Here is a 12,520-nt window from a genome sequence, read left to right on the forward strand (position 1 = left end):
AGTAAATCCAAATTCTGTGTTTCTCCTGATATCCAGAACAATCTTGAAAGCTCTAAGTTGATTCTAGGCCAGAATTGTACCAAGAACAAGAAATTTTTATGTACTTTTCTTCATAGGTTTTGGAGTCAAATTGACCGTGGAGAAGCAAAAAGAAAAAAACTGAATTTTACACCGCAAATATTTTTGTGGTTAATTTTTTTAAAGTAATTTTGTAGTTTTTAAAAATTTCTTTTGTTCTTTAAATGTACTCATAGTATCAACTCCTCCTAACACACTGATAGCTGAAATCTGTACAAATATTTGTATATGTGGGGAACAGCCAGTAAATACATGCCTTTACTTTAATGTCATCTGCATTGTACCTAATTTTGTACGTAACAAAGTACCAATTTTTGTATCGAGAAACCTGTTAAGAAAATAAATAACTAAAGCATCATATTGACAGTGGTATGTGTTTTTCTGTGTAAGTGTGTGACACACAGTGAAGAGCCATCTGGTCTCATATTACATGTTTCTCGAGTTGGATTTGGTTTACAATGTATCATGTAATTTTCTGAGAGCATTACTGGTCGTGGGATTGGCTTGGAATCCAGCCATGATTTGATTGCAGTCTCAGTCTGAGGCCTGGATCCCATTTAAACCATATGCCGCTGCAGTTTCTAATGGACTTCCCACATCAGAAGATTTAAGACAAAGTCAGAGTACAATTCCCTGCAATCCACACTCCGGATTTTGAGAACACAAAGTCCCACTGGAAGTTTCAGAAAGGAAGAAAGGAGTCATCTTTAGTCTGAATTCTTTGTCGAGGATAATACAATGGAATCGTGATCTTGGAAATAAATACTTTCGCCAAGTATTTTCAGTATTAAAGCAGCATCTGTCTATTTCATTCGGCTAATGGTGGGATCCGCAATCTTTTTCTGGAATTTCTCTTTGGCACATGGCTACCTGGTACTACATCTGAAAAGATCAAGTTGTGATGTTTAAATTCAACCGTCTATCAATGGGTAACTGGACTTTGTAACAAATCTCCTTCCTGGCTGACAATGATATGGTTACAAACTGCGACACAATTTCAGTAATTAGACTTAAAGTGAGAAGATCTTTAATTTCCTGGTCAAGCAATGTAATACTGAGCTGTGATCGACTGTGTTACTGTGTAAAGTCATCAGGTCTGATCAAGAAGCAGCAGCAACACTTAACTCTGGAGATCAAAGGGTCAGAATGAAAACGCATTATGGTGTTTGTCTACATATTGTCATTTTGTCACTCTTCCAGCTGTTGCAAGGAAATGACTACGAACTCGACTCCAGACTGGTAGGTGAACTGCTATAGATTATGTACTGCTTGCTAAGTAAATTAATCAAAGGTTTCCAAACACTGTCTTTTCACTGAAATGGACTGTTGTCATTTACCGTGATATCATTGCAAACATGTGTTTTTAAAAACCTGAGGGAATTAAATGATCAGTTATTGTATAACGGCACATGACGCTTTCTCATTTTAATATAGAAGACAAGAAAATGGATTTGTATTTTTTCTTAGGTTTGGTGCTGAACTCCCCCGACAGCTCAGTGAGTTTGTCGAGTGCATCGTTGTTATATAAAGTCAGTTTAAATATAAAGTGAGTTCCCCTTGTTATATTCCTGCTGACTTTTTCACTAACATTGACCAATAGAGGAAAAGCTAGGTGCGCTCCTCAGTCTGTGCTGATTTAGCTGCTCTTACCTGGGTAGCAGTGAGGATGCTGCATTTGGTATCAGTGCCACTGCTTTAGGAAGAGTAACATGTGTTGGGTATTCCAGCTGCTGACTGCTGGCCACTGAACCCACCCCAAAGTGGCCGTCAGGCGAGGGTAGCACTGGGTTTGGTTAGAGTGCCCCCGTGATTAAAATACTTGTGGACATTATCAAAATTCACACATGAACAATGGCTCCATGAGAGGCCTGTGGAAGCTGTCCCCGGCCGTCAGGAGAGGAAGGTGGGACATTGCTTAAGGAAGAAAAAGTCACATTTCTGAGATTCTTGGTTTAGAAAGGTGACTGAAATCTTTGATTATTTATTTATATTTATAATACACACAAATGGATCTTTATCCTGTCTTTTCTGAAACAAGCTTAGTAGAATTTTTCTCTCCATTATTAAATTTCCACCCACGATGTAGAATCCTCCCTGTACTGGGTGACAGAATGTGATTATTCTCCGAACGGCCTACATTTCCATCATAGACTATTGTTAGACATCACAAACCGCCTGTGTGAATCACTCATCCCAACATAGTGACAGTTAAAATCAAACCTGTATCTATAACAATGTAAAACACCAGAGGACTGCGGAGTTCAGTACAAGAAGTGCAAAATATGAAATCCCAGGCTGGTTTACAGTCAGTCGTAGAGTTTAAAAAAACAATTTGGGCCGGTCCCTTGTTCATTATTCCGCGGTCAACCATTGCTCAGTGGGTGACACTCCCACCTCTGAGTCAGAAGGTCATGGTTTCAAGACCCACGCCAGAGGCTTGAGCACAAAATCCAGGCCGACACTCCCAGTGCAGTACTGAGGGAGCTCTGCACTGTCGGAGGGGCAGTACTGAGGGAGCTCTGCACTGTCGGAGGGGCAGTACTGAGGGAGTGCTGCACCATCAGAGGGTCAGTACTGATGGAGTGCTGCACCATCAGAGGGTCAGTACTGAGGGAGTGCTGCACTGTCGGAGGGTCAGTACTGAGGGAGTGCTGCATTGTCGGAGGGGCAGTACTGAGTGAGTGCTGCACTGTCGGAGGGGCAGTAATGAGGGAGTGCTGCACTGTCGGAGGGGCAGTACTGAGGGAGTGCTGCACTGTCGGAGGGTCAATACTGAGGGAGCTCTGCACTGTGGGAGGGGCAGTACTGAGGGAGTGCTGCACTGTCGGAGGGGCAGTACTGAGTGAGTGCTGCACTGTCGGAGGGGCAGTAATGAGGGAGTGCTGCACTGTCGGAGGGGCAGTACTGAGGGAGTGCTGCACTGTCGGAGGGTCAATACTGAGGGAGTGCTGCACTGTCGGAGGGGCAGTACTGAGTGAGTGCTGCACTGTCGGAGGGTCAGTACTGAGGGAGTGCTGCACTGTCGGAGGGTCAGTACTGAGGGAGCGCTGCATTGTCAGAGGGTCAGTACTGAGGGAGCTCTGCACTGTCGGAGGGGCAGTACTGAGGGAGCTCTGCACTGTCGGAGGGGCAGTACTGAGGGAGCGCTGCATTGTCAGAGGGTCAGTACTGAGGGAGCTCTGCACTGTCGGAGGGGCAGTACTGAGGGAGCGCTGCACTGTCGGAGGGTCAGTACTGAGGGAGTGCTGCACTGTCGGAGGGTCAGTACTGAGGGAGTGCTGCATTGTCGGAGGGGCAGTACTGAGGGAGTGCTGCACTGTCGGAGGGTCAGTACTGAGGGAGTGCTGCATTGTCGGAGGGGCAGTACTGAGGGAGTGATGCACTGTCAGAGGGTCAGTACTGAGGGAGCTCTGCACTGTCGGAGGGGCAGTACTGAGGGAGTGCTGCACTGTCGGAGGGTCAGTACTGAGAGAGTGCTGCACTGTCGAAGGGTCAGTACTGAGGGAGTGCTGCATTGTCGGAGGGTCAGTACTGAGGGAGGGCTGCACTTTCGGAGGGTCAGTACTGAGGGAGTGCTGCACTGTCGGAGGGTCAGTACTGAGGAATTCCCTGAAAACATACACTAAATCAACAGTACAAGTGTGGCATAATGCTGATTTTCGGCACTAAAGATTGAGGAAATTCGGGTGTAAGTAACTTATCCCGTTTTTACGCTACCTCCAAGTTTCCTCCATCTTTTACACCAATTCTGTGAATTCCACCAAAACCATTTGCCACTCATTAACATGCAAAGTAAGTGCAGCACATGCAAATTTCCTGAATTCATGCCAGTTCTGAATGGGCTGCAAATTTATACCTAAAATTTTAGGTGCAGCAGGACCCAAACTCATATTTCTGATGTTTTCAGCGATTTTTAAATGTTTTCTCCTCACTGAGTCCTACAATAATATATTTTCTGTGTCTTCAAATGCATCTTTATGGTATCAGAATAATTTGCATTAAAAATTGAAAAACATTCATGATTGCACCTTCATAAAAAAGCTGTGCCTAATGATGGTTTGAGGACTTCCAATGTTAATCTTCATGCAGAAAGAGGGTCTTAAGGAAGGGGTATGAGGTAAGTTCAGCACTTTCCTCGGGCCCTGATTGTTTACACTGATTTCCACGTCTTTCATGCTAGTTTTTATGTTTTGGCGAATGCTAATGAGATTCTCAGGAAATTTCGGCGTAACTCACTGGCGGTCTTATTAAATTAAGACAAACTTGCTGGTTACACCGTTTCAGGAAATTCCGGCTGTATCTAAACATTTTGTGGTAAACCATGTAGATACTGGAGCCACTTTACAATCCTTCAGTCACATTTCTTTAGTCCAAAAGCAATTATTTCAGTTTTATCAGAGCTGCAAAAAATGTTTCTCTGATCGTCAAGCACATTGAATTTAACAGGTGATAATGCTGCAGTATTTTTGGGGACATCTCTCCTCTCAGTAATAGCTAGAGTTTAGCCTCTTATGGAACCAGTCTCTGGCTGTGTGTTCCAATACATGATAGAACTGGTTAAACAGTTAAAAATTAAAATCTGGCCTGCACATCCCAGCCTTTCTGCACCGCCACTGACAGCCAAGGGAAACAATGACCAAGGGAATGCTAAATATCCATCAGGCGATTACTAAGGCTGTGAGGAAAAATTCTAGAACTGGGTTGGAGAATGCTAACACTCATTGAAACCCACCAAGAGGGAAAGGCAGGCCTTCTGTTACTGCCGTTGAACTGCTTTATCTGTTGGATTCAGGCATTTACACTTCTTTGCAAAATAACAATGAAATCAATGCAATCCACCAGAAATCAGAGCAAACAATGACTGGTTTATTTTAGTGAGTTTTATTGTAACATACCTTACTTTGGATGTTTCTCGGAGGGAACGCTGCATAATATTATTACAATGAGTTCTTGTTATTGCCAGACCAGGCTTCTGGTCACGTTACCGGGGTAACAATCTGAAAGTGACTGCAGTCAAAATTGTGTAACATTTGGCAGATTTAAGAATGCCATTAATTCTAAAGTCAGTATTTGTAACACTCCATGAGAGACTCCAAGATTGTCCTGTGGTCTGGTCACCTTTGTGCTGCAGGTAAAGATTGCCCAAATGATGGGGCTGCAATATTGTAACTCCAGTTCTACACATTGGACCCTTCACATCGATCCCTTCCAAACAGCAGACAGCAGGCTCTTTCACCCCTCGGTCTGGTATGAATTTGAACTGAGGTGGTACAGTGAGAGGGCAGTGTGCTAACTCACTGCACCCCCTGGATATTTCACCCCTCGGTCTGGTATGAATTTGAACTGAGGTGGGACAGTGAGAGGGCAGTGTGCTAACTCACTGCACCCCCTGGATATTTCATGGGAATGGTGATTTATATTTGATTCCCCACTTGTGAATTTGAGCAACCGCTTGAGATTCCTGATTAATGCATTTAATTTGAAACATTCTGTTCCAGACATACAGGAAGAATACAGTTTACAGATTGACTAAACTCCAATAGTTAGTGAACAATCTGATGTTAAACTGACCCATGTTGATTAACAGGTTAGGATTTATAATGAAAAAATGAGACAGAAGAGAGTATAGACTGGGTTTCTGGATCATGAAAGTATATGCTTAAATAAATAATAAAAAATCATCATTCAATCAGGGGATTCTATGGTTAGGGAAACAGGCAGGCATTTCTGCTGCTGCAGACGTGATTCCAGGATGGTATGTTGCCTCCCTGGTGTCAGGGTCAAGGATGTCACTGAACAGCTGCAGAACATTCTGAGGGGGAGGGTGAACAGCCAGAAGTCATGGTCCATATCGGTACCAACAATATGGATAGAAAGAGGGATGAGGTCCTGCAGGAAGATTTTAGGGGACTAGGAAAGAGATTAATAAACAGGACCTCAAAGGTAGAAATCTCTGGATTACTCCCAGTGCCACATGCTAGTGAGTATAGAAATAGGAGGATAGAGCAGATGAATGCGTGGCTGGAGAGATGGTGCAGGAGGGAAGGCTTTAGATTCCTGGGGCATTGGGACCAGTTCTGGGGGAGGTGGGACCTGTACAGGCCGGACGGGCTGCACCTCAACTGGGCTGAGACCAATGTCCTCACAGGGATGTTCGCTAGTGCTGGGGGGGAGGGTTTAAACTAATTTGGCAGTGGGATGGACACCAGGATGTAGCATTAGAAAGGAGAAACAAGGTGCACAAAGAGACAGAGAGCACTAGAGTAAGAAACAGTACAGTCTTAGATGGGATCAGACTAAGAGAGAGTACATGAAAGTCTAAGTTAGGTTTAGAGCGCATGTGTGTAAACACACGAAGTGTGGTAAATAAAGTTAGTGAGCTGCAGGTGCAAATATGATGTAATGGCGATAACAGAGACCTGGCTCAAAAAAGGGCAGGATTGGGTACTAAATATTCCTGGATACAAGGTGTTCAGGAAAGATAGGGAAGGAAAGAAAGGAGGGGGGAGGGTGGCAGTATTGATTAAAGAGAATATTGTGGTGCTGGAGAGAGAGGATGTCCTGGAGGGGTCAAGGACAGAATCTATTTGGTTAGAGTTAAGAAACAATAGAGGTGCCATTACACCACTGGGTGTATTCTATAGGCACCAACTAGTGGGGAGGAGATAGAGGAGCAAATTTGTAGGGAAATTACAGAGAGGTGCAAGAACTATAGAGCAGTGATAGTGGGGGACTTCAACTATCCTAATATAGACTGGGACAGTAATAGTGTAAAGGGCAAAGAGGGGGAGGAATTTCTGAAGTGTGTTCAGGAGAACTTTCTTGACCATGCGTTTCTAGCCCAATGAAGAAGGAGGCATTGCTGGATCTGGTTCTGGGGAATGAGGTGGGAGAACATTTAGGGAACAGTGATCATAGTATCATAAGGTTTAGAGTAGTTATGGAAAGGACAAGGAGCAATCTAGAGTAAAAATACTTAATTGGAGGAGGGCCAATTTCAATCGAATGAGAACAGATCTGGCCCGGGTAAATTGGAGTCACAGATTGGCAGGCAAAACTGTAATCGACCAATGGGCGGCCTTTAAAGAGGAGATGGTTCGGGTACAGTCTAGGTACATTCCCACGATAGGGAAAGGTAGGGCAACTAAAGCCAGAGCTCTCTGGATGACAGATGTCAGGTTGATAATACAAGTGAGAACCAGGCTGAATATAGAAAGTCCAGAGGGGAAGTGAAAAAGGAAATAAGAGGGGCAAAGAGAGAGTATGAGAATAGACTGGTGGGTAACAGAAAAGGGAATCCAAAAGTCTTCTATAGGCATATAAATAAATAGAAAACGGGTAATAAGAGGAGGGGTGGGGCCGATTAGGGACCAAAAATGAGATCCATGCATGGAGGCAGAGGGCATGGCTGAGGTACTAAATGAGTACTTTGCATCTGTCTTTATCAAGGAAGAAGATGCTGCCAAAGTTAACAGTAAAAGAGGAGGTAGTTGAGATACTGGATAGTATCCAGTTCCATTCGCAACCCCTCAGATAATGAAGCAGTCCGAGCCCGCAGGCAGCAAGACCTGGACAACATCCAGGCTTGAGCTGATAAGTGGCAAGTAACAATCGTGCCAGACAAGTGCCAGGCAATGACCATCTCCAACAAGAGAGAGTCAAACCACCTCCCCTTGACATTCAACGGCATTACCATCGCCGAATCCCCCACTATCAACATCCTGGGGGTCACCATTGACCAGAAACTAAACTGGACCAGCCATATAAATACTGTGGCTACAAGAGCAGGTCAGAGGCTGGGTATTCTGCGGCGAGTGACTCACCTCCTCACTCCCCAAAGCCTTTCCACCATTTACAAGGCACAAGTCAGGAGTGTGATGGAATACTCTCCACTTGCCTGGATGAGTGCAGCTCCAACAACACTCAAGAAGCTCAACACCATCCAGGATAAAGCAGCCCGCTTGATTGGCACCCCATCCACCACCCTAAACATTCACTCCCTTCACCACCGGCGCACCGTGGCTGCAGTGTGTACCATCCACAGGATGCACTGCAGCAACTCACCAAGGCTTCTTCGACAGCACCTCTCAAACCCGCGACCTCTACCACCTAGAAGGACAAAAGCAGCAGGCACATGGGAACAACACCACCTGCACGTTCCCCTCCAAGTCACACACCATCCTGACTTGGAAATATATCGCCGTTCCTTCATTGTCGCTGGGTCAAAATCCTGGAACTCCCTTCCTAACAGCACTGTGGGAGAACCTTCACCACACGGACTGCAGCGGTTCAAGAAGGCGGCTCACCACCACCTTCTGGTGGAATGGGCGGACACGTGGCAGATGAAATTTAATGCAGTAAAGTGTGAAGTGATACATTTTGGTAGGAAGAACGAGGAGAGGCAATATAAACTAAATGGTACAATTCTAAAGGGCAAGAACAGAGAGATCTGGGGTATATGTGCACAAATCGTTGATGGCGGCAGAAATCAGTTGAAAAAGCATACAGGATCCTGGGCTTTATAAATAGAGACATAGAGTACAAAAACAAGGAGGTTATGATGAGACTTTATAAAACACTAGTTCGACCACAACTGGAATATTGTGTCCAGTTCTGGGCACCGCACTTTAGGAAAGATGTGAAGGCCCTAGAGAGGGTGCAGAAAAGATTTACTGGAATGATTCCAGGGATGAGGGACTTTAGTTACGTGGATAGACTGGAGAAGCTGGGGTTGTTCTCCTTGGAACAGAGAAGGTTGAGAGGAGATTTGATCGAGGTGTTCAAAATTATGAAGGGTCCAGACAGAGTGGAAGGGTCAAGAACCAGAGGGCATAGATTTAAGGTGATTGGCAAAAGAACCAATGGTGAAATGAGAATTTTTTTTTCACACAGCGAGTGGTTATGATCTGGAATGCACTGCCTGAGGGGATGGTGGAGGCAGATTCAATCATGGCCTTCAAAAGGGAACTGGATAAATTCTTGAAGGGAAAAAAAATTGCAGGGCTACAGGGATAGGGCGGGGAGTGGGACTAACTGGATTGCTCTTACAAAGATGGGCTGAATGGCCTCCTTCTGTGCTGTAACCTTTCTACGATTCTATGATATTACAAAATTCATAGAAGTGAAATTGAGAAGAAATTATTGCAGTAGTTGTGGATTTTGCTCGATTTGCAATCATAGAATCATACAGACCATTGGGCCTGTGCTGGCTCTTTGAAAGAACCATCCAATTAGTCCCACTCACCCCTCTTTCCCCACAGCCCTGCAAACTTTTCCTTTCAAAGTTTGTAATTTCTGCACATCCTCCGATCAACGCTGCGCTCTGCTGTCTGAGATATCTATTGAAGCAGATTTCCAGAATTCCTGCAAGCTGCTCAGTTTGTATCAGAGTGGCTCTGAGGTAAACCTTCTCCAAAGCCCCCACACCAGAACCCCTGTGGTTGTAAAACAGCTCCTCTCCTTCCAAAATGGCTGGTTGCCTGGGGAAGAGGAAGGCTGTTAATGCAATTGAGTGAAAACCCACAGTGCGTTCGAGCCAACACATGCACTTAATGTGAAGTCATTTTGCACATTGGCAGAAAGAGAGCATTGTCTCATTTTCCTCACATTCCTAAAATTCCTTGTGGGAATATTCCATTTAACACACATTAATACAAAGTCCTGGATTAAGGTTTTGTGACTCATTACACCCCAATTAAAGGCAAACACACAAATGTACTCATGCTTGACATTAAAGCAGTGGAAACAGCCAGCACAGATGATCTAGCAGAGTTCCCATAAAGTGTCTGTAAAGGGTAGAAATTGCTGTCCCCCTGCCGATGTGAAGCTTCTCCAGATATGATCATGGGACAGAGATAGGGCTACAATATTGTTCGACATCGAGAGTCCAGCAAGGTTCAACATTGGCAGTGAAGCCTCAGCATTATGATGCCTTTCCTTTTACCTTCATCAACTGTGTTCCTATTATTTGACTCAGAAGGAAAAGTGCGATTTTGGCTCCACTTTGACACCCTGGTTCATCACACGACAGCAGAAGACCAGCCAAGCACAGCTATAATTAGAGACATGTGTCGACAAGAGTCATCATTGAATAAACTACAGGCATACAGAGATTCAGCTACTGAGACTAATGGAGCCGTCCTACAATGCAACCAAGACAAAGTCTCCCACTTTATTGTAGTCTGCTACACGTTACAAAACTTCACAACACAAGGAAGCGTCAATATAGAGCACCCAGCAACAAACGTCAGCAAAGCGATGACAGGAGATGGAGCATGCTGGAGATACAGCCGTGAACTTCCATTGCGATCGACATTTGCAAGCCGCTCGCTCGGGAGACCTTCTCATAACTAATCCCATCCTCCCAATAAATGAATAGCCCTTCCCACATCTTCACCATCCCCTCAGGAACATGCCGACACCTCCGACTAACTGCCACCTGCTGATACAAGAGCGTGCTGCACACACAGTGAAACTTCAGTGAAAAGACGTGTTAGTCCTCCAAATATAATCGAGGGTGTTGCTGGTGTTTGCCGCCTCAGTGCTTCTCCTTGGTGACAGGGCCTAATCAAAGGTGTGTTTTGTGCCATCCCAGGGCAGGAATATGTGAGGGAGCTGGTTGTTGTGTGGCCATTAGAGATTGTAGCAATAGAAATCGCCTCGACCTCTGGGGGCAGGAGCCTGAGATGGACCCACTGCCACAACTTTAACCCCTGTTACTGGGCCCTCTCTCACCATGTCTACCCCTGTTACTGGGCCCTCTCTCACCATGTCTACCCCTGTTACTGGGCCCTCTCTCACCATGTCTACCCCTGTTACTGGGCCCTCTCTCACCATGTCTACCCCTGTTACTGGGCCCTCTCTCACCATGTCTACCCCTGTTACTGGGCCCTCTCTCACCATGTCTACCCCTGTTACTGGGCCCTCTCTCACCATGTCTACCCCTGTTACTGGGCCCTCTCTCACCATGTCTACCCCTGTTACTGGGCCCTCTCTCACCATGTCTACCCCTGTTACTGGGCCCTCTCTCACCATGTCTACCCCTGTTACTGGGTCCTCTCTCACCATGTCTACCCCTGTTACTGGGCCCTCTCTCACCATGTCTACCCCTGTTACTGGGCCCTCTCTCACCATGTCTACCCCTGTTACTGGGCCATCTCTCACCATGTCTACCCCTGTTACTGGGCCCTCTCTCACCATGTCTACCCTTGTTACTGGGCCATTTCTCACCATGTCTACCCCTGTTACTGGGCCCTCTCTCACCATGTCTACCTGTTACTGGGTCCTCTCTCACCATGTCTACCCCTGTTACTGGGCCCTCTCTCACCATGTCTACCCCTGTTACTGGGTCCTCTCTCACCATGTCTACCCCTGTTACTGGGTCCTCTCTCACCATGTCTACCCCTGTTACTGGGCCCTCTCTCACCATGTCTACCCCTGTTACTGGGCCCTCTCTCACCATGTCTACCCCTGTTACTGGGTCCTCTCTCACCATGTCTACCGCTGTTACTGGGCCCTCTCTCACCATGTCTACCCCTGTTACTGGGCCCTCTCTCACCATGTCTACCCCTGTTACTGGGCCCTCTCTCACCATGTCTACCCCTGTTACTGGGCCCTCTCTCACCATGTCTACCCCTGTTACTGGGCCCTCTCTCACCATGTCTACCCCTGTTACTGGGCCCTCTCTCACCATGTCTACCCCTGTTACTGGGCCCTCTCTCACCATGTCTACCCCTGTTACTGGGCCCTCTCTCACCATGTCTACCCCTGTTACTGGGCCCTCTCTCACCATGTCTACCCCTGTTACTGGGCCCTCTCTCACCATGTCAACCCCTGTTATGTGCCCTCTCTCACCATGTCAACCCCTGTTACTGGGCCCTCTCTCACCATGTCAACCCCTGTTATGTGCCCTCTCTCACCATGTCAACCCCTGTTATGTGCCCTCTCTCACCATGTCTACCCCTGTTACTGGGTCCTCTCTCACCATGTCTACTCTCATCATGCTAGAACTGCATAAAACACTAGTTAGGCCACAGCTCGAGTTCTACGTAGAGTTTTGGTCACCGCATTGCAGGAAAGATGTGATTGCACTAGAATCATAGAATCATAGAAATTAACAGCACAGCAGGAGGCCATTTGGCCCATCATGCCTGTGCCAGTCAGGTACAGTCTAGCTATACTCCCACGAGGGGGAAAGATAGGGCAACCAGACCCAGAGCTCCCTGGATGACAAAAGAGATAGAGAGTAAGATGAAGCAGAGAAAGGGGGAGTATGACAGATGTCAGGTTGATAATACAAGTGAGAACCAGGCTGAATATAGAAAGTAGAGAGGGGAAGTTTTTTTTTATTCATCCATGGGATGTGGGCGTTGCTGGTGAGGCCAGCATTTATTGCCCATCCCTAATTGCCCTTGAGAAGGTGGTGGTGAGCTGCCTTCTTGAA

The 12,520-nt window shown here is 46.2% G+C and overlaps 1 protein-coding gene across 1 annotated transcript in view; it reads left to right on the forward strand.

Annotated features, from left to right (window-relative positions):
* The first annotated feature begins 616 nt into the window (after positions 1-616).
* Positions 617-12,520, forward strand: part of vegfd (vascular endothelial growth factor D) — a 149,761-nt gene continuing 137,857 nt past the window's right edge. The window contains exon 1 of the mRNA XM_067992418.1: positions 617-1,317. Within this exon, the coding sequence (XP_067848519.1) occupies positions 1,238-1,317 (80 nt within the window). The 5' untranslated portion in view covers positions 617-1,237. The remainder of the gene's footprint in view (positions 1,318-12,520) is intronic.

This window comes from Heptranchias perlo, chromosome 11 (genome assembly GCF_035084215.1).
Source record: "Heptranchias perlo isolate sHepPer1 chromosome 11, sHepPer1.hap1, whole genome shotgun sequence".
Classification (NCBI taxonomy): Eukaryota; Metazoa; Chordata; class Chondrichthyes; order Hexanchiformes; family Hexanchidae; genus Heptranchias; species Heptranchias perlo.